This window comes from Tauraco erythrolophus, chromosome 7 (assembly GCF_009769465.1).
Source record: "Tauraco erythrolophus isolate bTauEry1 chromosome 7, bTauEry1.pri, whole genome shotgun sequence".
Classification (NCBI taxonomy): domain Eukaryota; kingdom Metazoa; phylum Chordata; class Aves; order Musophagiformes; family Musophagidae; genus Tauraco; species Tauraco erythrolophus.
In genome coordinates this window covers 50,872,748-50,899,185 of record NC_141471.1, presented here as the reverse complement: position 1 = coordinate 50,899,185, position 26,438 = coordinate 50,872,748, and the positions used below count along the sequence as shown (strand labels likewise).

Genomic DNA, 26,438 nt, shown 5'->3' with positions numbered 1-26,438 from the left:
TATGTCGCTGACAAAGATGTTGAACAGCACTGGACCCAGAACAGACCCCTGAGGAACACCGCTTGACACTGGTCTCCATGTAGACATCACACCATTGACCACAACTCTTTGAGTGCGACCATCCAGCCAGTTCTTTATCCACTGAGTGGTCCATCTGTCAAATCCGTGTCTCACCATTTTAGAGACAAGGATGTCATCATGTGGGACAGCGTCAAACACCTTGCACAAGTCCAGGAAAATGACATCTGTTGCTTTACCTATACAATCATAGAATCATAGAATGGTTAGGGTTGGAAGGGACCTCAAAGATCACCTAGTTCCAACCCCCCTGCCATGGGCAGGGAAACCCTCCACTACACCAGGTTGCCCAAAGCCTCATCCAACCTGGCCTTGAACACCTCCAGGGATGGGGCATCTATAGCTTCTCTGGGCAACCTGTTCCAGTACCTCACCACCCTCTGAGTGAAAAATTTCTTCCTTATATCTGATCGAAATCTCCCCTCTTTCAGTTTAAAGACATTGCCCCTTGTCCTATCACTACACGCCCTTGTAAAAAGTCCCTCTCCAGCTTTCCTGTAGGCCTCCTTTAAGTACTGGAAGGCTGCTAGAAGATCACCCCGGAGCCTTCTCTTCTCCAGGCTGAACAGCCCCAACTCTCTCAGCCTGTCTTCATAGCAGAGGTGTTCCAGCCCTCGGATCATTTTTGTGGCCCTCCTCTGGACTCGCTCCAGCAGCTCCATATCCTTCTTGTGCTCAGGACTCCAGAGCTGAACGCAGCATTCCAGGTGGGGTCTCATGAGAGCAGAGTAGAGGGGCAGAATCACCTCCCTTGACCTGCTGGCCATGCTCCTTTTGATATAGCCCAGGATGCAGTTGGCTTTCTGGGCTGCCAGCGCACATTGCTGGCTCGTGTTGAGCTTCTCATGCACCAGCACTCCCAAGTCCTTTTCTTCAGGGCTGCTCTCAATCCATTCTCTGCCCACATGTCAACCAGTGCTGTAGCTTTGTCGTAGAAGGCCTCTAAATTAGTCAGGCACGACTTGCCCCTAGTGAAGCCATGTTGGCTGTCACCAACCACTTGGTTATTTTTTATGTGCCTTAGTACAGCTACCAGGAGAATCTGTTCCATGATTTTACCTGGCACAGAGGGTAAGGCTGACTGGTCTGTAGTTTCCCGGGTTTTCCTTAGTCCCTTTTTAAAGATGGGGGTTATGTTCACCCTTTTCCAATCTGTAGGAACCTCACCAGACTGTCAGGACCTCTCAAATATAATGGCTAGTGGCCTAGTAACTTCAGCCGACAGTTCCTTCAGGACCCGTGGATGTATCTCATCAGGTCCCATGGACTTGTGCACCTTCAGGTTCTCTAGGTGTTCCCGGACCTGATCTGCTCCTACCCTGGGTGGTTCTTCACTCTCCCAGACCCAGCCAACATTCTCTGTGATTTGGGTGGTGTGATTTGAGTGGTTGCCAGTGAAGACTGAGGCAAAAAACTTGTTGAATATTTCAGCCTTCTCCACGTCCTCAGTAACCAGGTCACCTGCATTCTTCCGGAGAGGCCCCACATTCTCTCTTGTTTTAATTTTTTTCTCTCGCATACCTATAAAATCCTTTTCTGTTATTTCTAATATCGCTGGCCAGATTTGACTCTGTCAGGGCCTTAGCTTTTCTAACCTGGTCTCTGAGTACACGAGCAACTTCCTTGTACTCATCCCAGGTTACCAGTCCCTGCTTCCATGCTTTGTGTATTCCCCTTTTGTATTTGATTTTAGCCAGGATTTCTTTGTTTATCCATATAGGTCTCCTGGTGTTTTTGCCCGATTTCTTCCTTTAGGGATGCAATGCCTTTGAACTTGAAGGAGATGATCTTTGAAATTCAACCAGCAATCTTGGGCTCCCAGTCCCTCCAGGGCTTTATCCCATGGCACACTACCAAGGAGGTTCCTGAAGCGGTGAAAGTCAGCTCTTCTGAAATCGAGGATTTCAAGCTTGCTGAGCTTCCCTCTCTTAGCTGCCCTTAGGACCTCAAACTCCACCATCTCATGGTCACTGCAGCCAAGGCTACCCACGAGTTCAACATTACCTACCAGCCCTTTCCTATTGACGAGAACGAGGTCTAACATGGCACCTCTCCTTGTTGGTTCCTCTATCACTTGGATAAGGAAGTTATCATTAATGCATTCCAGGAATCCTCTGGATTGCTTGTTCCCTGCTGTGTTGTTTTTCCAACTGATGTCAGGGTGGTTAAAATCCCCCATGAGGACCAGGGCTTGTGAATGAGCAGCAACTCCTATCTGCCTATGTAGGGCCTCATCCACTTGGTCTTCCTGATTGGGTGGTCTGTAGCACACCCACACTGTAAAGTCTCCTACCCTTCCTTTCACCCTGACCCACAGGCACTCGGTTCTTTCGTCATCACTTGCCAGGTGGAGCTCCATGCATTCTAGCCATTCGTTGACATAGAGGGCAACACCCCTCCTCGTCTCCCCTGCCTGTCCTTCCTGAACAGTTTATACCCCTCTAGTCCAACACACCAATCGCAGGAGTCATTCCACCATGTCTCTGTGATGCCGATCAGGTCATAGCACTGCAGGCTCACAAGCATCTCCAGCTCCTCTTGTTTATTGCCCAAGCTGCAGGCATTCATATAGAGGCATTGGAGTTGGGTCCCTGATGAGGTACCTGGAGCCCCCTGATGATGCTCAGATGTTTCCACAGTAACCAACCCCTCAACAACCCCTGTGCTCCGTCTGCAACCCGGCATGACACCTTAGTCTCTTTCTAATTCACAAGACTGCACGATCTTGCTAGTGCATTCCTCCCCCACAAGCACTGGCGTACTGCATTCCATCTCCCTTCCAGTGATCCTGATTTCACCCCCACCCCCTTTCATACCTAGTTTAAAGCTCTGTCTATGAGCCCTGCCAACTCCCTTCCCAAAACCCTTCTCCCTCTGTGGGACAGGCTATTACCATGCATTTCTATCTTTCAGCATTTTCTCCAGAAAGTAGTTAAAGATATGTAAACCTACGTTTCTGGCCACTGGTAGCCACCAGTGACAGGTCGGTAAGCCAAAAGTGTTGTATTGCTCTTCTGACAAAATTTTAATTGAGATAATTAGATTCTCTCTCCCTGTTTATTTAGGTCATTTTTGTAGGCGCACAAAGATGGTGTGCTAAATTTTAGTCCCTGAGTTGTAAGGTTTCTGAGACAAGAAAAGGACCCAAGCCTTAGGAAACGTCCTTGTAGGGTGGCTATAATTTTGCATGCATGTAGTGAGCAGTGATTCTGCAAGGCACTTGATGTTCTCGGGGCACACGAGAGCTACTGCCAAGGGGCTGTAGGTCTGACTTGTCCAGGCACCATGGGGGCACCTGCTCTTTTAGGACTGTGATTCTCTTGGTAGCTGAACAACTGGAAATCACAAATATCTAATAACCTCAAAGGCCACATAGGCAGTGTATCTGGGTGGGAAACAAGGATTTTAGGTAATATGAACATAGGATATCTGTCAGTTTGCAGAGGGGATCAGGGCAGAGACAAAATGGTGCCTCAAGGGGTGATAAAAGTTGTCTCTTCAGCAGATAATTTGCAGTGTTCCCTGTCCCAGCTGTCAGCAGAGGAAAGGGCAGGAGACTGTCACTGAAAAAACATTTTTTTCAAAGGTCTATTGCTCTCCCACCACCTTTTTTTTTTTTCTTTTTTTGGGTTACATCAAAGCCTCAGAAGTCTGGCCTGCAGCCCATCTTTAAAGGTCATCCAGTTGGGGTGTGGGGTGGATTAGTTCTGCAGTCTCTGTCTCGTGCTTGTGGTGGCACCTGCTAGTGCTGCTGTGAAGCCTGGAGGAACAGAGCTAATTACTCAGTAATATGCTTGGGTGTAGTAGGGATGTAGCGTGAGACTTGTCTCCTGTGTGTATCTGATCTGATTCTTCTAAGCGTAGGATCTGTCTGCACAAGTTAGAAGACTGTTTAGAAGTCTGGTTAATAAAGTCCAATGGGAGACAGCTCTCAAGGGTAAGAGGGTGCAGGAGGGATGGTTACTACTCAAAAAGGAAATTCTGGAGGCACAGGAGCGAGCTGTCCCTGTGTGCCGGAAATTGAGCTGAAGGGGTAGAAAACCAGCTTGGATGACAAAGGAGATTTGGGAACACCTCAAAAGAAAAAGGGAAGTCTATAAGTCTTGGAAGAATGGACAGGCATCCAGGGAGGAATACAGGGAGGAAGTTAGGGCATGTAGGAAGACAATCAGGGGGGCAAAAGCCCAACTGGAACTTAGACTAGCCTGCTCTGTAAAGGACAACAAAAAGTCCTTCTATAAATACATTAATAACAAAAGGAGGGCTAAGGATTACCTCCAGGCCCTACTGGACACAGGGGGTACATTAGTCACTAGTGATGAGGACAAGGCTGAGGTCCTTAATGCCTTCTTTGCCTCAGTCTTTAATAATAAGGTTAGTAGTTCCCAGGTGAGCTGGCCTATGGTGTCTGAGAGCAGGGAGGGAGAGCAAATCGAAACTCCTGTGATCCAAGAGGAATGGGTCAAGGATCTGCTTCATCGGCTGGATGCCCACAAGTCTATGGGGCCAGATCGTATCCACCCGAGAGTCCTGAGAGAGCTGGCGGATGTCATTGCCAAACCCCTGTCCATTATCTTTGGGCAGTCTTGGCTCACTGGGGAAGTTCCGCTGGACTGCAGGCTGGCGGATGTTACCCCCATTTACAAAAAAGGACGGAAGGAGGATCCGGGGAACAACAGGCCTGTCAGTCTGACCTTGGTGACGGGCAAAGTCATGGAACAGGTTATCTTGAGTGCTATCAATGAGCACATACAGGTTAACCGGGTGATCAGGCCCAGTCAACATGGGTTTATGAAAGGCAGGTCTTGCCAATCAAACCTGATCACCTTCTATGACACGGTGACCCGCCTGGTTGATGAGGGAAGGGCTATGGATGTAGTTTTCCTTGACCTCAGTAAAGCCTTTGATACAGTTTCTCATAGTGTTCTGGTTGCAAAACTGATAACTACTGGCCTGGATAGGCACACCCTCCTTTGGGTTAAAAACTGGCTGGATGGCCGGGCCCAAAGAGTGGTGGTAAATGGGGCTAAATCCGGCTAGAGGCCGGTCACCAGTGGGGTTCCCCAGGGCTCAGTGCTGGGTCCGGTTCTGTTTAACATCTTTATCAATGACCTGGATGAGGGGATTGAATGTACCCTCAGTAAATTTGCGGACGACACCAAGCTGGGAGGCTGTGTCAATCTGCTCGAGCGTAGGGAGGCCCTTCAGAGGGATTTGAACAGACTGGATCGTTGGGCTGAGGCCAATGGCATGAGCTTTAATAAGGCCAAGTGCAGAGTCTTTCACTTGGGGTATAAAAACCCCAAGCATCGCTATAGGCTCGGGGAAGAGTGGCTGGAGAGCTGCCTGGCGGAGAAGGACCTGGGGGTGTTTGTTGTCTACCAGCTTGATATGAGCCAGCAGTGTGCCCAGGGGGCCAAAAAGGCCAATGGGATACTGGCATGTATCAAGAATAGTGTGACCAGCAGGAGCAGGGAAGTGATCCTGCCCCTGTACTCGGCACTGGTGAGGCCACACCTGGAATATTGTGTCCAGTTTTGGGCCCCTCGCTTTAAGAGAGATATTGGGCTCCTGGAGCAAGTCCAAAGAAGGGCGACTAAACTGGTCAAGGGGCTGGAAAATAAAACTTATGAGGAGCAGCTAAGGACTCTGCACTTGGCCTTATTGAAGCTCATGCCATTGGCCTCAGCCGAACGATCCAGTCTGTTCAAATCCCTCTGAAGGGTGTTAGGGCTGTTTAGCCTGGAGAAGAGGGGGCTGAGGGGATACCTGATTACAGCCTACAAATACTTGAGAAGGGATGGTGGGGAGGTGGGGGAAGGGCTCTTTACATTAGTGATGGGTGATAGGACAAGAAGAAATGGGTATAAGCTTAGTCAGGGGAGATTCAGGTTGGATGTTAGAAAGTATTTCTTCTCTGAAAGGGTTGTCAGCCACTGGAATAGGCTGCCCAGAGAGGTGGTTGAGTCCTCATCCCTGGATGTCTTTAAGAATAGGGTAGATGGTCTACTTAGGGATATGGTTTAATGGGGATTAGGGACAGTTGGACTGGATGATTTCTAAGGTCTTTTCCAACCTAGAAATCTATGAAATCTATGAAGTTACAGTATCTGATCATCTTTATTTAGGTTAAAACGAGTAAGTAGTTCAAAGCAGGTAGAGGGATGACAGTTCATTTGCAGTTTAGCTGGGATTTTTCTCAGGCTGTTTATATAAGAAACTTCGTAGCATGAGAACTTGTATTTGGTTTAATTTAATAGCATTATCTTCAGTGTAACCTATTCAGAATGAAGGATCACAGCGTGCAAGAGTGGCTGTACTGGATCAGCCCAGAGGCCCATTTCCAATGTGTGCATATACCCAAGGAAGAGTCTGAGCAGGCAAACGTATGTAACGCATTCTCCAACCCTTTCCCGATCTCCCACTACTTAGTCTGGAGTGTTCAGAGCTGCCTGTAAAATTTGGCCACGACTCTCACTCATTTTGATAGCTACAGAAACCTCGAGAGCAATGCCAAAAATACCTTTTTAAAACAGAAAAAAGAAAACTGCCCTGGTCCTAGTGCTGCTGAAAGTGCTAGGGATTGTGTGGTTTCAAAGCTGAAATCATCAGGGAGCACTGAAACAAATTCCAGATGTATTATTTGGAAAAAGAAAACCAAAACAAACGAGGAAAAACAACCAACAACCCAAACAAAAACCACACTTCTTCATATTTTTGGAATATGTAATTTTTGAATGCCCTGGCTTGGCAGTGCTGTAAATGCCACCAGCTGTGACAGAAATTGCTTCTCCAAAAGGCACAAGGCTGAGACTGTCTGTTTATTTCCTGCTGGCTACTGAATATCTTTCATATGGAAGCTGTGACAGCTTTGACAGAGGCCTCGTGGCTATCAGCAATGCGTTTCATCTACAAAGTCGTGTTTAATTGGGTCAGGAACTTAAATTTTGGGAAATTGGGTTGGGCAAAGGTGAAAGGCGTGGAGAGCATGTGTCTGCCCTAATTCGGGCTGTTATTTCATCAGAAGCTGTATTTAGACCTCATTAACATCCCAGTGCTTTTTTCTTTCAACATCCTCCCCCCAGCCAGGCACGTAATATTGCAAGGAAAACTTACACCATGAGCAGAATTGCGGGTATGATCAGCCCTGGATTTGCCACATAGCTGAAGATCTTGGCAACAAAAAGTGGGAAATCGAGCTCGATAGTCTCTTGAATGACTTCGTACATCCTTTTCTTTCCACTGGAAAGACAAATGGCCAGTTGAGTAGGTATTTCCTGGAGAGATAAGTATCTCCCGATATAATAATTTTATGTAGCAAGTTTCTTCTCTATTTCAGTGAGTGTCAGCTTGCTGTTGGCCACCAAGGATTTTGAGATGCCTTCATTTTAGATTATCTATTGGTCCATCCATTCCCTCCTGCATCTATTGATTATAAGAATAATCTTTGCTAGGCCAACTTGTTCCTGGAGTTAATACATTTACTTCCACATGTGGCTCCTTTGTAAGTTCTATCTATTTACCCCTCTGAAACGTATAAAAATCTACTGATTGCAGTAACTATACATTTCTGATCAATATCTTGTTAAATATGGCCTTTTCATGGTAGAGATGACTTCCCATATGCAAATTCTGGCTTTCTGAAATAATGAACCAACTTGAAGAGCTGCTAAGTAATGACAAAAATAGCAAGCTGTGATTATGTCTTCATAGGAAACTCAGTGAAAGAGTAATTTCAAACAGGATTGATAAAGCAGATGAGAGTATTCTATATGAAAGGAGAACAAATCTGTAAAAGGCTGGATTATGCAATTGACCTTCTTCTCTCCTCAGCATCTCTGGGTCTGTGAATTCAACCCTACGAGTGCTATTCCTCATCTTTAGGCTTGTTGCCTCCTGGGATCTTGCAGGATTCTGCTCAGGAAGGTGTCGGACTCTGTCTTGATGATGAGAATCAATAAAGACAAATTTGGCTAAACGGTATCCTGACTTCATTGACTGCCTCAAGCCCAGGAGAGCTGAGCTTTCAGTCAAGCTGAGAGGTGTGCCAAGGGGTTGAATCAGGCTGAGTACCTTTTGAAGGGATGATTGGGAATTGAAATAGCTCTTTCACATTGAAGATTAGTCATCTCCTAATGATAGTGTGCGTGCAACAAGTTTCTTGTCAGATCTTCTGACATTGCTCGTTGACACCTGTCCTTGTTACAGAAATGAGGGAATTTTGGTTTCTTGCCTTCTCCCCCAAGTCTTTTAGCTTTCTACTGTTATTCTCCATTAGGAAGTGGGTAACCTAAACCAGTGCATCTACAGGAACAATTTGTTCCAAGCTGGCTCCTTGCTAAGTCAGGCTCAGTGGGCCCAGGAAATGGCGTTACTCAATCAAATTAGACTTTATTGGCATGTTGATCTGATCTACTGAATGCTCTGTGCAGTGTTGATTCTGTCTTAATTTAAAAAAAAAAACCACACACTTGTAAAAAAAAAAAAAAAAAAAGCTGTAACTCTTCAAGCTCAGACCTATCCATTTCTTTCTATTTTCAAGCAAAATTCAACACATAAAATAACATCTTGTGCTGCGGGAGTTCTTGGATCTATGGAAGGTCTTAGAATGAGGCTTTGGACCCCTGTTTTGCCCCCACAATGTTTCCGAGAGCCTTAGGGATGCTTCTGTCACTTTTTTTTACTGGAGGCTGCAACCTGCTGTCCCACCCCTCCTGTCCTCTGGTGCTTTCTCAGCATGTGTTGCCCACAGCTGAGCATGACCCATTGCCTCACATTGCTCAGGATTTTACCAGACCCAGAATGGAGGCATTTCACCTTCTCTGCTGGAATCCAGGCCTTCTAACTTTATGAAAATAATCCCATGTATCAGAGCAGTAAACTGTCATTTCGGGTATTTTGCTAGTACCTGAACGGTCCACAGTCAAAGGAGGGAGGCAGAGACATGATGGTGTAAGCCACAGGCAGGAGGCTGAGGAACAGGATCAACAGCAAAAGTCCCATGTAAAAATTATTAGACTTGGACGCTTTGAAGACTCGTTCATGAGGGACGTTGCTACTCATGACAGCCCAGCACTGAAAATACATGGAGGTTAACAGGCGCAGCACGTTTATACCCACGAGCCCTGGTGCGTAAAAGGATCCCATCCTGAAAAGGAAAGGAGAAAGACAAGTGCTATTTTTCTGACAGGCTGGTAGGGTTTTTTTATTTTCAGAAGAAGGGAAAAAAGCATTCATGTTGTGGCAAGTCTGCCCACAAATGTAGTTTGAGTGGGTTGGCTTGTGCTACCCCTGCGCTCCCAGACGAAAAGCCACCCACATCCATGTTAGGGTATGGTAACTCTACATTGAGGACAAGCAAGGTCTCACAGCCTCACTGCTTGCAAAGGAAGAATTTGAGTTTGTGATAAAAACTGCTTGGAGATAGCTTGGAAAATACCAGGCGAGTGTAACCAGCAGGGAGAGACCTCCCTGAGCCTGCAGAGGTGTAGTAGGGGAATGGGCAGAAATCATCAGCATTGCTCCCAGAAACCTTGCTGCCAGAGGAGGAGAAGGTGCTTTGTGCTGTTGTCTGTTGCCACAGAAGGGCAGAGCAGCTCCTGTTTGCCCTCCCTTGGGGCAGTTTTGGGACGTGCCCGACCTGCTCAGCTGGCTCTGTGCCCACCCTTGCATTGATGTGTAAGCTCGTGGTGCCCTCAAAGCCCTTTCTGATCTCTTCCCTGGCACGTGGACCATCTTAATGCGTTTTTAGCACTGGAAAAAATGAACTTATGAACGTGAGAGTGGAGCAGGTTTGCAAGACAGTTTATCTGCTGCAGTTACGCCACTGCTACTCCTCTTGGACAAGGAAGATGACATTTTAAAATTTCCACTTTTTATAGCAAGCACAGAAAGCCAAACAATTAGAGAAACCCAAACCCAAAGGTTGTTCTAGCTATCTTGGAAGATTCTAACTCCACTGGCAGGTTTTCTAAATAATGTGAAAAACAGCAAAAAAAAGGAAATATCTTACCAAATCATTCCCTGGTTGAAGACCAAACCCAAAACATTGCACTAATGTCAAATTCATCGTAGGACGGCTGCATGGGGAAAGAAGAGAGAGCGTGTTGTTGCTAGAGGTATCTGCTATTGTTTGCTACTGGGTTTAAGATGCTTATTTAAAGCTGGTATGAGGATTTCTGGGAGGGCTCCTGCTGGGTGCCTACTGCTTGAATGACCAGCAGCAGCACAGTGAAAGCAAATTTGGAAGCCTACTGCATTGTGGGCTGCTGATTCTCTATTGGTTTGGTGAAAATTGGAGAGAGATGAGGAGATGCTCGGAGTTGCTCTGTGTTTATATCTCCTTCCTGCTAATAGAAAGCTACTGTGAGCAAAGGAGCCACGGCACAGAACTGGGTTTTATGCTCCAGCTGGTGCATCTGGCTATGGACTTACAGTTCTACCCCGGTAAAATAGTAAATGTTTAAATGGTGATAATGATGAGCTGGAGGGCAAATGCTATGCCAGATACATCTATGTCCTCAGGTCTTGCAGCAGTGGGATGCTGAAGGACAGAAACAGAGGGCAAAAAGGAGAGAAATATGAGGGAATATATGACCGGATGGGTATCTGGTGGCATTTTGCTCTGTACTAGCCAGTAGTTAAAATACTGCTTTATATGGAACAACCTGTCTGATGTGGGTGTAAACGATGGTAAGTCCAGAACAGGCTGCTCTAATCTATTGATGGTATTTATTATTTTACGGAGTATTTTTTCTGATAGATTTGCTCATGATGAACTTGCTGTTTCTTTTACGTACATCCACTTTTGCACACACAAAACTCAAATGACTTTTGGCAGCTTGAACTATGTGTAAAGTTTTTCTTTTACATTTTCTTGAATTTTTTTTTTTTTTCTGCAATGCAGAAAACATAATTCTAAGAATGACGATGACGCCATTACATGTTTGAAATATCCTGCATAGTATGTCTGTTTTTCACCCAATTTGCATGTACTTGATACTGTCAGCAGTTCATAAAGTTGAAGCTTAAGATGTTTGCCTTTTATGATGAAAACTCAAAAGGAGCCTAGTCAGAGTCTTGTTTAGCTGACTGTTCACAGCTTTGGGAATAGATGGGTGCAAACATTGTTTTCTTTGTTTTTTTGTTTCTGGTCTGTTTCTACCTTAAATCTTTAGCTAGAGGTTAATATTGGCGCTTTTTTTCCCATGAAAACAAAGACAACTGTCAGTGCCTGCTGTTCCCTGCCTTGAGTACTTCAGCATGAGAAGGTTGGATTAAACAAGAAACTTATTCACTATATGCATCAGAAAAACACATATACAACCGTGCTGGTGCCCATGGCTACGTGGGGTTGGACAGCTGTTACCAAACCATCTTACATCCTTTTTCATTCCTGGGCCAGGGGAAAAAAACACAACCCACCCCTACTTGAGCACCCGTGGGGTAATACACTGAATATGTGAATCTCCCAAAAATATAGGAGAAGAAGAGGATGGAAGCCCATGGTGTTTTTTTCCTTCTGTTACTACTATGGTTGCTGCTTGGTGTGGAAGGAGAATTTTGCCTTTCTCAGATCATAGAGAGCAAACCCTCTAGTGCTGATTCATGTTATGGGCTGCAACTTAACACTAGTAATAAACAGTAGGAATAAATAACAGTCCTAATAAATAAGGGCCTTGCTTTGCTCCTTGGGTGCTGGTTTGGACAGCTCATTTGCAAAAGTGTTAGTCTGGTCATCTCCTGACAGATGATAAATGGGGTTTGTTTCTCAGTGCAAAATTGACATAGGAAAGGAGAGAGGAAAGTGCAAAGTAAGCCCTAAAGCAGCTTTTTTAAATTTTACTGAGAGTCAGAGGATGGATGTCCAGGAAATGTTTTGGCTTTTTTTTTTTTTTTTTTTTCTACATCAAGGAGTGCCTGCCGGACAGAAGAGACTTCCAGCTGTTTATACAATGGAGATCTTAAGAATGAAGAAAACCTTGTGTGGTATTTCTAAAAGTTGTTTCAAGAAAAGCATCTAAAAAAAAGAAGTAAAATCAAAGGCAGTTAACAAAGTGAGGGGAGGACATGGCCAGGAGGAGGAAACCAGAACCTTCAACAAGACTCTAGTCTGTGAGCACATGCAACAAGAGCAATTGCATGCTTCTTGGCTGCCAGGGGGTCCCTCCAAGCTCCAAAATCCCTCCAAATCCAAAATCTGGGAAACATCCTCTGCTTCCCCAAGAAGAAATGCAAAAAAGCTTCATGAGCAGCAAAATGCCTGCTGTGCCCTGGCTGCCCTTGCTTGACCAGGTCCCTGTAGGCACCTGCAAAGACCACCTCTACTCTTCTCCAGACCCCTCCTGGAAACCCTCCCAGTGATGCAGCTGGTGCACTGATATAGTTGTATTCTTTCCAGGTATTTCCATTTCTGTCTGAATCCATCTGGTTTTGTCAGTGTTTGTGTGAGAAACAATGGACTTGGTTGTTTTGGGTTGGTGTTTTTTGTTTGTTTGTTGTTTGTGTTTTGTTTTTTTTTCATTATTTTGTTCTGTATTTGTATAGCTCCAGTACTGGCTGCTTTGGTAACATAGTCCTTATGAATACCAAGAGTCCAGTGCTGTTGTGTGTTATGCACATGTGAGAGGGGAGGGAAACACTCCTTGCTCTGCTGCAGCAGAAGTAACACCAGCTTCCAGCATTGATCAGAGGACGGTGCTGGGAGTAAAGTGTGCTACTGCTGGCGGAGTGGGCAATGAACAGAAAGGTCCAGGGCTTTGAAAAGAGGAGGTGAATATAGAAGGGCCCAAAGGTGTGGGTTATAATGACTGAATGAACATCAAATTAATTTTTTTTTTTAACTTAACTTCGTGTTTTAAAGTCCTCAAGTGGGTGAGAACTGCGTTTTTGTAGGGCTCTTTCTGGGATGGAACTGACTGATCCAGAGAAATGATGCAGCGACTACCTACACCAATTAAATTATCAGACAAGACTGGAGGACCACTGCAATCATTCAAAACCAATCTGTTTGTAGCATTTGACCAAATGCCCTAAATTACTCCTGTCTTCTCAGCTATAAGACATTGGCTTACAAATCCAGCCTCTAGATCCCAGCACCAACAGTAATTCACAAATCTGACGAAGCAGGCTCGGATGAAATCTCCCACCAGAATGGTTATGTAGGTCACCAGGATATCGGACACGGTGAGCCTTACGAACTCCTGCAATTTAAAACAAGGAAAAAACATTTAGCTCCTATAATTTCAGTTAGCGCATTCAGGACTATTTTTTATTAAGCCGTTTGTCTTTATATGACAGTAACCTTCAGAAAGGCACATTGTGAGACAACATCCTGCCTGTTTTAGACATTTGACAGTGCTTAAGCTTCACCTCTGCTCTTGAGAACCATGAGGTCCATTATGGCCTTTAGCCCTGATAGATGCCGCTAGTGTTATTGACTGTGCTATATGTTGTGGCAGCACGTAAAATGGAAGCAGAATCTTAATGCTGATGTTAAACATACAGACACCAAAGGTAATTTTGGTTGTCTATAGCTCTACTATGACTCAGCTCCATAACCTTCATGTGGACTCCTGAGGAAATTGCTCAGCTGTAAACAAGAGCTGTGAGGAAGCGTAGAGAGGGGAGATGTGCAAAACAAGAATGGTAAAATTGTGGGTAGAATTAAGACTTGTCAGATGGGGATAGCTGGTGTCCCAAAGATTAAAAAGGAAAAGTACTGACAAAAAAGGGTTTAAATCTGAGGGTGTGGAAAACAAGGGATGATGACTCAGCTGCACTGAGGATCAGCCCCTTTGAAGGAGTGACAGTGGCTGGTCTTTCCCCTCTTGACTGAAAATCACTTGACCAGTGAAGACCTGTTGGGTGTACACAGTAAACACATAGCCACAGAGCTTAGTAGGTCCTAGTGTCCTGGTTTTGGCTGGGATAGAGTTAATTTTCTTCTTAGTAGCTAGAGTAGCACTGTGTTTTTGGATTTAGTATGGGATTTGGCATGGGGAGAATGTTGATAACATACTGGTGGTTTTAGTTATTGCTAAGAAATTGAGGACTTTACAACTCTCTGTGCTTTGCCAGTGTGCAGATGCACAAGAAGCCGGGGTGGAGCATAGCCAGAGCACAGGACCCACAATCCCTGGCTTAAGATGTGGGCTTAGGCCCCAATTGGCCAATGGGATATTCATATCATGCAACATCATGCTCAGTATATAGATGAGGATTGACTGGGAAGCTTGCTCTCATTTCTGAGATTGTGGTTTTGGGATTTCTCTCCTCCAGGATTGCTAGCCAGGGACGGGCCAGGCATTGGTCAGCAGGTGGTGAGCGATTGTGCTGTGCATCACTTACTTGTATTGTCCATCATTCATAGAATCATAGAATGGTTAGGGTTGGAAGGGACCTCAAAGATCACCTAGTTCCAACTCCCCTGTCATTGGCAAGGAAACCCTCCACTACACCAGGTTTTCTCAACGCCTCATTCAACCTGGCCTTGAACGCTTCCGGGATGGGGCATCTACAGCTTCACTGGGCAACCTGATCCAGTGCCTCACCACCCTCTGAGTGAAAAATTTCTTCCTTATATCTAATCTAAATCTCCCCTCTTTCAGTTTAAAGGCATTGCCCCTTGTCCTATCACTACATACCCTTTTAAAAAGTCATTATTTTAAACTATTTTCTTGTCATAATCACTTTTAATTTTATTTTAATTCAGTTATTAATTGTTCTCATCTTGACCCAGGAGTCTCCTTCCCTTTACCCCTTGATTCTTTTTCCCATCCCTGGGGGCAGGGGAGGATGAGCGAGTGGCTGCGTGGTGTTTGGTTGCCGGCTGGATTAAAACCACGGCACTTAGCTATCTATAGCAGCCAATAAATAATTGCTTTTACATTTTTAAGTTGCACATATCCTACTTGCAGAACTCCTTGGTGCATGGTGCAAGTTGCCCAAAGTGGGAAGGTTGCCGGTTGGGTTTGTCATGTGAAGCTCAAGGACTTGAAGTCTGTGCTGCGTGCATTTCAGGGGGCTATTTGTGGCTAACTGCTCTCATCCAATGGCCTCGTGATGCGTTAGTGGTTGGGATGCATCAGGAGTTCCCTTGGGCATGTCCTCGGGTTGTTTTTTTTTTAATGTTCTCCAAAGCCACTCTGTAACGTGAACTGAAGCGCAGCAGTAAGTGGAGAAGACAGGTTCTCGTCAAAGGCGCAGTTGTGATGTAAACATGGCCACGATGCAGCATGGCTGCAGACTGCCCAGCCTTTTGTGTGCTTCACAGAAAACGCCAGAGCTGTGCATGCCCTGGGCATGTCCAGCCGGGGATTCATCACCACAGCTTGAGAAACTCTGCCCCAGGATTTATACCGCCTTGGTGCCACTATGCGAGAGTCAGGAAAAGAGATGCCATTTGTGATTTTCCTTCAAGCCTGGAGATGCTAAAAACATCAACTAAAAAACCCTCCAAATCAACCCCAGATGAGCCTAGAGACTTACTACATAATGAATTTCTTACAATTCCGACGGTTGTCTCCCAGCAGGGTCCCCTGGGCACGTCTGCAGGATCAAGGGGCGGTGGGGTGGCAGTGCTGCCATTCCCCGCAGACGAGTTGTGGTGACCAAGCAGTGTCCAGCGTGTGATGTTCTTCACCATGTCCTCTTCAGCCAGCTGCAATGAAGAGACCTCCCAGCCAAAATATCAGGAAACAGAGGCCCCAGAGGATGCATTTGGAGAGACCCAAGGTGTTGGGTTTCGCCCTCCTCCCTAGCAGTTACCACCCATCACTTGAGCATCTGCTCACAACAGAGTTGTTGTGCTGGCACTGGAAAAGGAATAGCACAGAAACTCCTTCCCTTTTGTCAGAGCTGGGGAACAGCAGCCCCTCCAGACCCAAAGCAGCTCTGGACACGGTGAGTTTTGGGGAGCTAGCAGGCTGATCCCTGCATGTGGAGGAGCCAGACTCCTTCAAGGCTGGTCTGTGCAGAGGGAGCCTCCACCCAGTCCACCTTCCTCACTTTCTTCATTGCTTTTCAGGCAGAGCAAAGAGTCCTGATTCCTCCAATTCTTCGCAGCTTAAAACAGACTTATTTTTTTCTGTGGATCAGTTAGACGTTTATCCTTTCCTGCAGTTATCTGCCTGCAACACGCTACCAGGATAATGTTAAAGAGGGAAGGGCAGGGGAAAAGGATTATAAACTATATCCTCGGGGTCTGCATTAATAGAAATTGCAAACGGTGTCAGACGGAGAAAAAAAACCCGAATTATCCTAATAGGCAGGCCATGATTATAGAAGACAATAACCATTCTCTTTTCAGGGTTTTAAAGAGAAATTGGGGACTCTCTGGAAACCCCTCTGGACTGTGAGACTCCCTGGAGCACTGCAGCCAGTGGCCGCAGGGATGGGCTGCACTCACCCTTGGCTCTGGACAACGCTAGTGAATGTGGCTTTTCGGCTCAGCCTTACTTTTTCATTGACATCATCCATCAAGGCCAACAAAAACGTGTAGAGGTTCCCAAGGAAGAGCGCGAAGATCCGCCCCAGCTGCCATTTCAGCCCGATGCGGGGATGGTAATTTTCTAGTGCAGCTATGGTTTCAAACAGCGGAGGGCAAAACATGCCCAGCAAGGACATCACAATTTCAACCTGCCGTGTGAGGACAACGAGATTACCGCTAATGGTAACAAGAGCAACTGGTTTACTTTGAGCAGGACCGGGGCTGCCAGCAACTGGTTGGAACTTTCTGAGGGTTTGTAAAGGGGAGGAAGCCAATGCCAGCTCAGCTCCTGGCTTTGCTTAGCACATGGGCAGCACCGCCTCAAACTTCGGGGCTGGGTTGCACGGCTTGCTCTTGCGGGTGCACTTTTGCTGTTATCTCAAAGGGATGAGCTCTGAGGAATTTGTTCCCTGTCAGTCCAGACTCATGAATATTTAGGTTCCTCCACGCCCCTCATAGTACTGCTTGCATCAGCTCCAAGGTTCTTATTTTAGTTTCAGAGGAAGCGCAAGAATTGGCTTGTGTGCGTAATTAGTCGATGCTAATGTTTGTTTGCCACTTTCAGCACCTCTGCTTTTGCCATAAACAGTTACAGATTTGAATGGAAGCACATCACGGACTCAGTTTTGCTCAAGAAAATATGTCCTAGTTGTATTTTTGTTCTTCTATATGGTGCAAGACACTAAGTTGTACTGTGGCAATGAGGTTGTGGGCAAGTCAGTGTTAGATCAGGCATGACTTGCAGGCTCTATTTTTTTTACAGCCCTATGGTGTCAGTTGGCCTGCAGAGGACTGTGTCTGTGCAGCTGCTGGCTGTCTCTGACTCACGGGTCTCTTTTTTTGTCCTTTTCTTTCCAGGAGAGGGAACAGTACCCGGAACTGCGTGTATTCAGGTCTCAAGTTATCACCAGAAAAATCTCAGATATTAAACTTCTTTGTTGTTATTTAAATAGACTTTTTTCTTTGGGAAAAGTTTACTGAAATAAATGAAAGCATTTTGTGAGAAAGTGCTGGCTTGCTAATGTTTTCTGAGGGAATTATGAAAATGTGCGGCTTTGAATTTAATTTGGCTTTGATGTATAAATACATGATAATGTAGTGTACGTTGAAATTAAGCCTTTCTATAGGTAGAATTTTTTTTTGTTTTTTTTTTTTTTTTGGTGTGAAGAGTTTCAAGATTTGAACTTCTTATTTCAAACTCAGACACAGCTTTCTGGTACAACAGGATTTCTAAGCATTAATATGCAACTTGAAGTAGACGCTTTAAAAAACAGACAGTGATGTAAGTGCTGAAAGCCCATTGCCTTTTAGTGTGATTTATTGTAAGAGTATTTTTCTCTCTTTGCAGGCACTGTTAATTTGTCCTAGAAACTCCAGTGAGACCAATGTGCTTCCCAGCTAGAACAAGTACAAAGGTACTGAAAGGGATGGGGACTTCTGGGCCTTGGTAGGGCACCCCTCTGCCTTTGATGCTGTTCTCAAGCTGTGGCAACAATCATGCTGAGGCCCAAAGCAAATTATCACAGCAGAAAACTGGACGTAAAGTTTCCTTACCTCATTTCTTTCATACCACCCAATGTTTTGCATTTTGGAAAATGTCTGGGAGCGTTTCACCACGAAATAAATGAGGTAGCCGCTCCCGCACAAGCAGCATATGATGAGGACGTTGGCCAAAACTCGCAGAAACCTCCTCAGGTGGATATTCTCATCCTTGTTGCTTTCTTGCTCGTCCACGATAGACTCCTGAAAAAACAAGGATGCTCACAGAATTGGAGCATGTATCTCACAGCACCGAGCCTAAAGGCAACATCGGATGGTTTTCTACCCTATGAAGTGTAATCTCATGGTCTTCTGGCTATACTGATTTTGGTAGTTTGTGTTAGGCTCAAACAAAGCTTCACACAGGCATCCTGGTTGGACTGAAAGACATCGAGTTGCAAACAGCCTGCTGTGTCCCAGGGGAATGTGGCAGGGGAGTTGTGCTCTGAAGTAAAACAGATTTTTTCAAGTCCTAACAATGTTGCTGGGATGACCCATGGCACGGGAGCTGGGAGCTGCCGTCATTCGGCACCATACCCTGTTCCCACAGGGGGATGCTGTACAGGTACCTAGATTTCCCCTTAAACCTCTGCCATGGTGAACGCTGGGAGTGTCCCCAGAAGCAGGCAGAGAAATGCCAGTTAGGGTTACCTTGAAGCTGGTGGTGATGGATGCAAACTTGTTGTCTGCTGTCTCCGGGTTGCCAATGAGGTAGTCCCAGCTGGTGAACATTTTCCAGCTGAAAACAAAGTTGTCATCATCCCCATCTGCTGTACTTTCGTTGGCGTTGCGTGCCATCCTGTGCAAGGACACATGCGATGGCAAGCTCAAGGGAGTGTTTTGCAGACCCCCGCGTGGTCTTTCAGCTTTGCAAAGCAGCACTGGTGGCTTGGGATTGCTGGTGGGTAAGGAAGGAGGGGGGTGACTGTTCTTGGGGTTTGAGTGCAACTGTCTATCATGTGCCATGGGACTTTAGGTTTAAGGAGGACTGAACTATCAAAAGGGGTCTTCAGGGCTATGCAGGTCTTGTATTAAAAACAGTAATGTAGAAAAAAACTAGCATAGGTGATTTAAAAGCAGGTTAAGGGTTCCTTCCACCAGCTAGTGCATGAAGAAAGTCTATTTATGGTGCTTCTGGGTCCTAGGGTACAGTATATGATTATGGCTACCTCTAATTAGTTAAGTTTAGAAAAAAAAAAATATCACTGGTGCTGTCCAGTACACCCACTGCAACACAAGGTTTTAGTGAGATTTCAATAGCTGCATAATGCTGGAGCCAAAGAGCTTGTGGTGAATCATGCAGGGAGAAAAAAAGGATTATTCTTGTTAATCAGCACAGGAGCAGATACAGCTTTTGCTGTTCCCTCTTTATTATTTGATCCCTGAAATCCTTCTGTAACTCCCACTAGAATTCCCAGCCCCAGTCCCTCAAGGATTGAGGCACAACAGATGCTGCAATTTCATGGCAAATGTACAGCAAATCCCCATGTCCTGCTCCAGCCAAAGGCTCAAGAGGCTCTTTCTGCTGCACAGCAATAGGGCCTGTTTCGATAGCGATACGAATCCATGGGCTTATTCTTACTTGCAAATGAAGGATAACCTTTGCACGGTGTGTGGCCTCTAGAGAGAGACAGAGAGTTTTATTTTTGGCTTTGCAAAGGCTGTCTCAGCGGCGGGAGGTGTCTCGGCTGCACCCTGGGTGCCCTAGAGATGCTGCGGGAACCTCAGTAGTGCCCGGGGGCAGGGCACCAGGGGCACGAAGATTGGGGCCCCGCTTTAAAACTCCACTGAATCATTTGGAGATGCATCAAAAGCTGTCTAGTAGTATTTGGCTCTTTTCTGTACCCCTTGCATCATCTGCATAACTAGTGTTGGCTTTCATTGCAATGAAAAGATGGGAAAAGGAGCCTTTCAAATTTACTGTAAGTGAAATCCTCCTTTGTGTACAGAATCCACCAGTTTGATGGGCCTGTAGTGATGTCAGAGGAAGGGTTAAAGCCATCCAGAGAGGAGGAGGAGGAAGAAGAGTGCTGGAGAAGGAGGCGGGAGGGTGAAAATAATGCAGGTGAGAACACGGTGGATACAGGGGACTGCCCACGTCCACCCAGCCCACCAGAGCCAGGGTGGTGGATGCTGAGGCCGAGTGCACGAACACAGCAGGCATGCAGCCCGCTCTGCCCTGCGCTCCCCCAGCCATCCGGCCAAGGCTGGACCAAGCTGTGGGCCATGCACATGGAGGGATACCCAGCTGCGAGACACATCTGGGTGGATTTTGCAGAGGGGGCAATGCCAGCTGTACTTACGATCTTATAACAACCATCAGGCTGTAGCCAAATACGCTGATCCCAACCATGAAATACGCCATCGGTAGCCTGTACTTTAACCAGCCGATTGTCCGCTGGTTGTTGTAGTAGCCATAAAAGAGCGCTGAGTATTTGATGTAGCCCTGGAGGAAAAGCAAATGCAAACCCTTTGTGTAAGCCATGCAGCTTTTCTTCCGCAGGAAAGAGGTTTCTGGTAAAAACTAAAGATTTAAAACAAGGAAAATCAACTTGGAAAAATTTTTAGTGTCTCATTTTCAGCTGTTGTTGCCCTGTCACCTTTGAGAGCCACCTCCTAAGAGCTTATCCTCTTAAGAGAGGGAAGAAGAGGAAGAGCACATCAGAGGATACTGGCTCAAATTAAAATGTGGTTTTTATCCATCACTGTTTCACCAATCCCAGAAAAACCTCCTTCTTGCTCTTTGTGGCTGTAGCCCACCTGCTTCTCTAAGCCAGTATCAAACACTCAGATCTTGTAGAAATGCTGTAGCAAAGGGGTTTCCCACCATGATATGAAACTTTTCCCTTCAGCTAAGAGGCAGCTGACACTCGATACCCTGCAGATTTAGTTCCTTTTACAGGCTACCACCTGCAGAGCGAATATAACTAAAGACTAAAATCAAAGCATTATTTTCCTGTGGAAAGCAGAGCTCAGGCACGATATCAACCGTGTTGTCTCACTTAGATCTATATTTTGCTGTAAAACCATTGGGCATTCAATGAGTGTGCAGATCTCCTAATCTGCATTAGCAATCTCTCCCTACTCTTCCGTCATTTCTCATCCAAGTTGGTGTGTATCATTGCATATTTTACTTCTCTATTTTCACCTGTTGTCTTTCAGCTCATAAGTTAAGTGTAGTTAGTCAGTCTGGCCATGACAGTTGATCAAGTTCCCCTCTGATCAAGCCTTTGGAAAGACCAAAATTGAGACATAACTCAAAGCTTTTATCAGAGGCTGAGTAATGGATCTTGTTTAAAGACATTGAATAATTTACATGGGAAGGGACCTTTGGAGGTCATCTAATCAAGCCCCCTGCTCAAAGCAGAGCCACTTTCATAATAAGTGCTGTGGCTCAGGGCCATGTCCAGATGAGTTTTGACGATCTCTGAGGATGCAGATCCCCCAACCTTTCTGGGCCTCTGTTCCAGCGTTTGACTGCATCTGTTTAATCAGTTAGACTAAGCTTCCCAAAGCACCGGGTTTTCATCCCTAATGTAATATGTAACTTTGGTATCCCTGGGTGCCACATCAGCTGCGTGTTTGCCCTGCACAAAGTGCAGTGCCAGAGGTACGGGACGACTTTGCAGGTGTTTCGCCAGCACTGCTGAGCGGCTTGGGGAAATGTGGACAGACCACAGCACGGCTGCTTGAGGCTCGTGGCATGTTATGTATAACGTGTGTTGGGAAGGTGTGACAAAAAGCCTCGTTAAGTATAAAGATGATATTCCTGGAAGGCGTTAGTGAAGATTTTTTTCTCAGGTTGTAATCTCAAACCTGTGTCTTCTTGATTCATCAAATGGTGAGGACTGAAAATGAGTTTCTTTGTTCACAGCATCCAGCATGCTCTTCAAACACCATTTGTAAGACATGGTGTCTGGTGTCCAAGTGAGATTTATTCCTTTCTACTCCTCTGGAAATCCATGATGTGACCTCCTTGCTGCCAAGCATATATTTTCCTGGCTCCTTTCTCTTGAAATGTGCTTTTCAGGATCATGGTATTGACTGTTTTATACCTGCTCTGAATATGTTTCCCCATTGCACCTCTCCTGTGGAGCATGCTGGAATAAGCATCTATTCATTTTCAAAGGGTAAGTCTCTGTGAAGGGCTTAATTTGACATCCTCTGGCTGCAGAGGGTATAGGTGTACATCGTTGCCCACAGCTGGAGGTTGCTTCTCAAGCTTGTGTGATTGCTCCCCAGTGTCAAGCAGCAAGGGAGTGGGTATGGAATGGGGACCTGTATGGCAGAGGGGTTCAGAGGATCAAGTCCTCTGTGATAGCAAGGGAATGTGGATGTATGCACCAAGCCACAGAGACCAGCAGGTCATGGTAGCCAGCCTTTCATGCAATGGTATAGCCTCACCCAAGAGCAAGTTTCCTACTGATATGTGTATAGTTTACAGTCTCCCAGACAAAATCAGCAGCTGCAGTTCAGCAACACTCCTGCAGAGTTGTTGTTTGTTTGTTTGTGTGTAGTTTTTTTGTTTGTTTGTTTTTCTGGACAAATGAGTTTAAATGCTGCTTCTTGTATTTTCATGGTGTAAATCTCAAATGAGCTTTTCATTCAGTGCAATGTTATTTGAAGTGTTGCTAATTCACCTCTGAATTTTGAATTCTGGGAAGCAGGTGAAAGTGCTGAGAGAACATGAGCTAAAAGGATCCTCAGTAGAAAATGGGTGGTGAATGAAGGTCTGTCCCTGTCAGGTTCCTGGACACACCAGTATTTGGAGCCTTATTAATAAATTCATTTAAATAATTTGGCTTACATGAAAGTAGTTGTTTGTTTTGTTTTGTTTTTTAGACAAGGAAATTTACACTTACATGGTAAGTGTAAATAGTTTACTGTGATTTATTACAGAAGGACTGGGTCCCATGCTTGTAATATGTAGGCCAGCACCAACAAGCATTTAAGAAATATTTCCAGAAGTAGCAGCATTGAAAGTCAGATCCTAATGTATTTGCCACTGCAGAATCTCTTCGCCCCCTGCACACATCTTTCGGGGGGGCGGGGACCTGGGAAGCCATGCCCTTCCCAAGGCTATGAGCAAGCTCAGTGGTATGGCAAGGTGCTCCCTGCGCGTGAAGGGGGTCCACAGCTTGAACTTGCCTTATGGATGCACGATTGGGAGCAGCTCTTGCGTTGCGCCTGCACGCTGGCTGCTTTTCTAGTTGGAAGTTAAATAGCTCTGATGCATACAATTTTTTTTTTTTTTTCCAGAATAAAATTCTACATTATGGGTGTGAGATGATGCTATAGATTTCTGTAGATTGTTCTATGTGAATTTTAAAATACAGCAGAAATAATTTATTTATTGTGTGTTTTTTCCTCTGAAGAAGGATCGTTTTTTTTTGTCTGAGTTCACAAGATAACTCTGTGAATGCGGTTTAAGTGAGTTGCACTGAGCTCATCACTGGGCAGTTTACATAGTCACCTGCTTCTACTAATGCTCATAGAAAAACTTAACTTTGGCTTCTTGTGCTTCATGAATAAAAATAGCATGTAGATAAAAGGACACGAGTTTCCTAAATCTGCTTTGACTGACTTCAGTGTGGAACTGTAGAACTCCACTGACCTTGGCGGATTTTACTTTGTCCTGTTGCATCTCATTGACCTGGACAGGCAGATTTAGGGCAGCGTTAGCCAGCCGTGTTGGGCTGTGATATGTCCCCTTTGGAATAAAAGTGCATCTGCTTTGTTCCTGCAAACCTGAGAAATATACGGCTGTGTGTGTTTGCGTGCATACATGCACACAGGGTGCATACACCAGCCAGCACTTTTGTATATGGAAGTGACTTAAATCCATATGCAGGTGCCTGCATGTGCACATGCTGTTTTGGCCAGAAATCTCTGGAGATCCACAAAGATTTCATGGCAGCAGGTGCCTTCATCTTCTGGAAGAAATAGGTGCATTGCTGGTTTATCTTGGAACAAATTCATCCCTGTAGCGCTACTGGCTTCTGAAGGGTTTCGGGATGTATTCAGCGGATCTCTTATGATCAACACTCCTGTATTTACCTCAAAATCCCAAAGAACTGAAAAATCCATAGCTGTTGCTGTGTTCAGCCCGGGGTACGGTTTTTCCTCGGCATGCTTCCGTATGGCATTCCCATCAGGACCTGATGAACATTAATAACAGTGATGTTTGCATAGTATAACACACTGTACAGTTTTTAGCAGTTCTTTTCTTAATGGGTCCCTTTTGGTTTGCTTTTGATTGGTTTTCCTTTTGGTTGATTTTAATATATATTTTATTTCTTGATATCAGAGCAGCCATTTAAATATTTAGAATTCATTTCACTCAAACAACCAGAGGAGTTCCCTTTCCCTGGTAACATCCATTGCGCAGGAATTATTTTGCCAAGAAACTGTGTCCCTCATCGAACAGCTCCAGTTTTAAACGTGCTCCAGTTTAAATGTCCTCAGTTTAGCAAGAAGTTCTTTGCTTGAACTTCATGGGTCTGATGCAATAAAGGGATTAGCTTTATCTATTTATGCAGGACTCCTCCTTTGAGAGAAGTCAAGAGCACTGGGTCGATCTTGTGGTATGTTTTTTATTATATAGTCTTGAATTGAAAAATTATCTCAAGGTGAGGCAAAGGGCAGTTAGATTTGGACAAGAAAGTGTATCACAAAATGATGCAAAGAACAGTTTTCATGGCATAGCCTCTCCTGATGGCACCAACGCAAAGAATGTCTTGCAGCAAGTTCAGCAGCTATTGAAGTCCACACTGAGAACATCCAGGGCTGTGGAGAGTTAATAATATATCTACAAGCAGACTCCAACTGGTGTCCATATCAAAATATCTCATTATCATTCATAGCCTAGAAAGGTCCTAGCATATCATCTATCACTCATTTTTTAGGGCTATCTAATTAATTTCAAAATCATTTAGGATTATATGTTTATTGCCCAGCTACTCTCCATATCGTAACAGCTCGTAGGCAATGAGTAACAGTATGCATGCTTTAAAGATGAAAGCTGTTAGTCTTCTACCATATGCACAGTTCCTGACAAAATACATTTGTATTGTTCGGTGCTGATGGTATGTCTCTTCATCCTGGGAGGAAACGGAGCTTTTACTTCCAATAGTGTGAGCAACCACATTAAGGAGAACAAACGCATGGTCCTCGGGAGAGACTCTGTGCTGCATTTTTGCTCCATAAAAATCTGCATGGAACAGAACAGATTGCCACTGTCTGCAAATTGCATAGCCTTTGAAGACTGCACTGAGTAATTTAGCCAGAGCTGTAATGGCTACATTAAAAAATTATTCCATAAACGATCATATAATGTCGGCCATGAGATGCTTTTCTTTCTCCAAGAACAGCGAGAAATAGAAAAACTAAAAATAAAACTCTTCCTTGTGAATCATCTGAATTAGAAGTACAGAAAAGGGATATTTCCCAAACAAACGTTAGTTGGCAAAGTGTTGGGAAATGGTTTGTTGCTTCCCTTGATGGCTCCTACTATGGGCCTGTGCTGTGGCTGCCACCCTGGGACCATTCCCTTCGGAGAGCCCCAAAGTGGGGCTTTCGTAATTGCTTTCAGAGCATGGTCCTTTTCTTACAGCTCTTACGGACCTGAGCTGTGCTTAGGATTCATAGGTCATGTTTATGACTTTAGTCAAACGTAAAAGTAGCTTTAAATTAGGGTTTTGATCTCCTGTTTCTGGGGCTGGATGAGCAGGATCTTTGACAGCACTTTAAGTCTCCTGATTTCAATCCAACTGTTGGTTACTGTTACTAACAGCCTCATAAGTCATTTCTTTCTAAATAATTGTCCTTATAAATTTCATTTTTCTAAAGAATCACCTGTTATAAGGCACTTGTTTGTGCTATCAACTCTCATGTTCGTGTTAAGAAATGGGCAAGATATTTCTGAAAGGAGAAGTAAGCACTTACCTCTGGAATTATAACCAGTCCAAATATTAACCCAAAAAGGACAAGATTTACTCCATACATCCACCGCAGAAAATATGAAGTAGGAAGCGACTGAGGAGCCAAAGTGACCTTGAACAAGAAGATACTTGGTGGTTAGGAGATTAGGAGGTGTTAAAACTGTTGTCACCAAGACCTGGACCCCTTTACCCTCAGGTCTCCCGTGGTGTGTTGTCCAAGACTCTACTGACAGTCCCCACCGCTGACAGAGCTGGCAAAGCCTGGTGCTGCCCAGGGTCCACGTTTGAAACTGGTGCCCAGGGTGAGTGGCGACCTGGAGACCAGGGAGCTGGAGCATTGTAGGATGAAGGGCAAAGGTGTCTTACAGAATGTTTTCACCGCCACCGCGCTG

At 45.1% G+C, this 26,438-nt stretch overlaps 1 protein-coding gene across 1 annotated transcript in view; it reads right to left on the bottom strand.

The window, feature by feature from the left end:
• LOC104384645 (transmembrane channel-like protein 2) overlaps positions 1-26,438 on the bottom strand; it is a 93,539-nt gene that overhangs the window by 9,285 nt on the left and 57,816 nt on the right. The window contains 14 exon segments of the mRNA XM_086615171.1: positions 7,195-7,320; positions 8,987-9,226; positions 10,091-10,130; positions 10,133-10,157; positions 13,152-13,280; positions 15,587-15,739; positions 16,537-16,716; positions 18,122-18,310; positions 18,758-18,905; positions 20,410-20,552; positions 24,164-24,220; positions 24,223-24,264; positions 26,051-26,122; positions 26,124-26,158. Of these exon segments, the coding sequence (XP_086471297.1) occupies positions 7,195-7,320; positions 8,987-9,226; positions 10,091-10,130; positions 10,133-10,157; positions 13,152-13,280; positions 15,587-15,739; positions 16,537-16,716; positions 18,122-18,310; positions 18,758-18,905; positions 20,410-20,552; positions 24,164-24,220; positions 24,223-24,264; positions 26,051-26,122; positions 26,124-26,158 (1,579 nt within the window).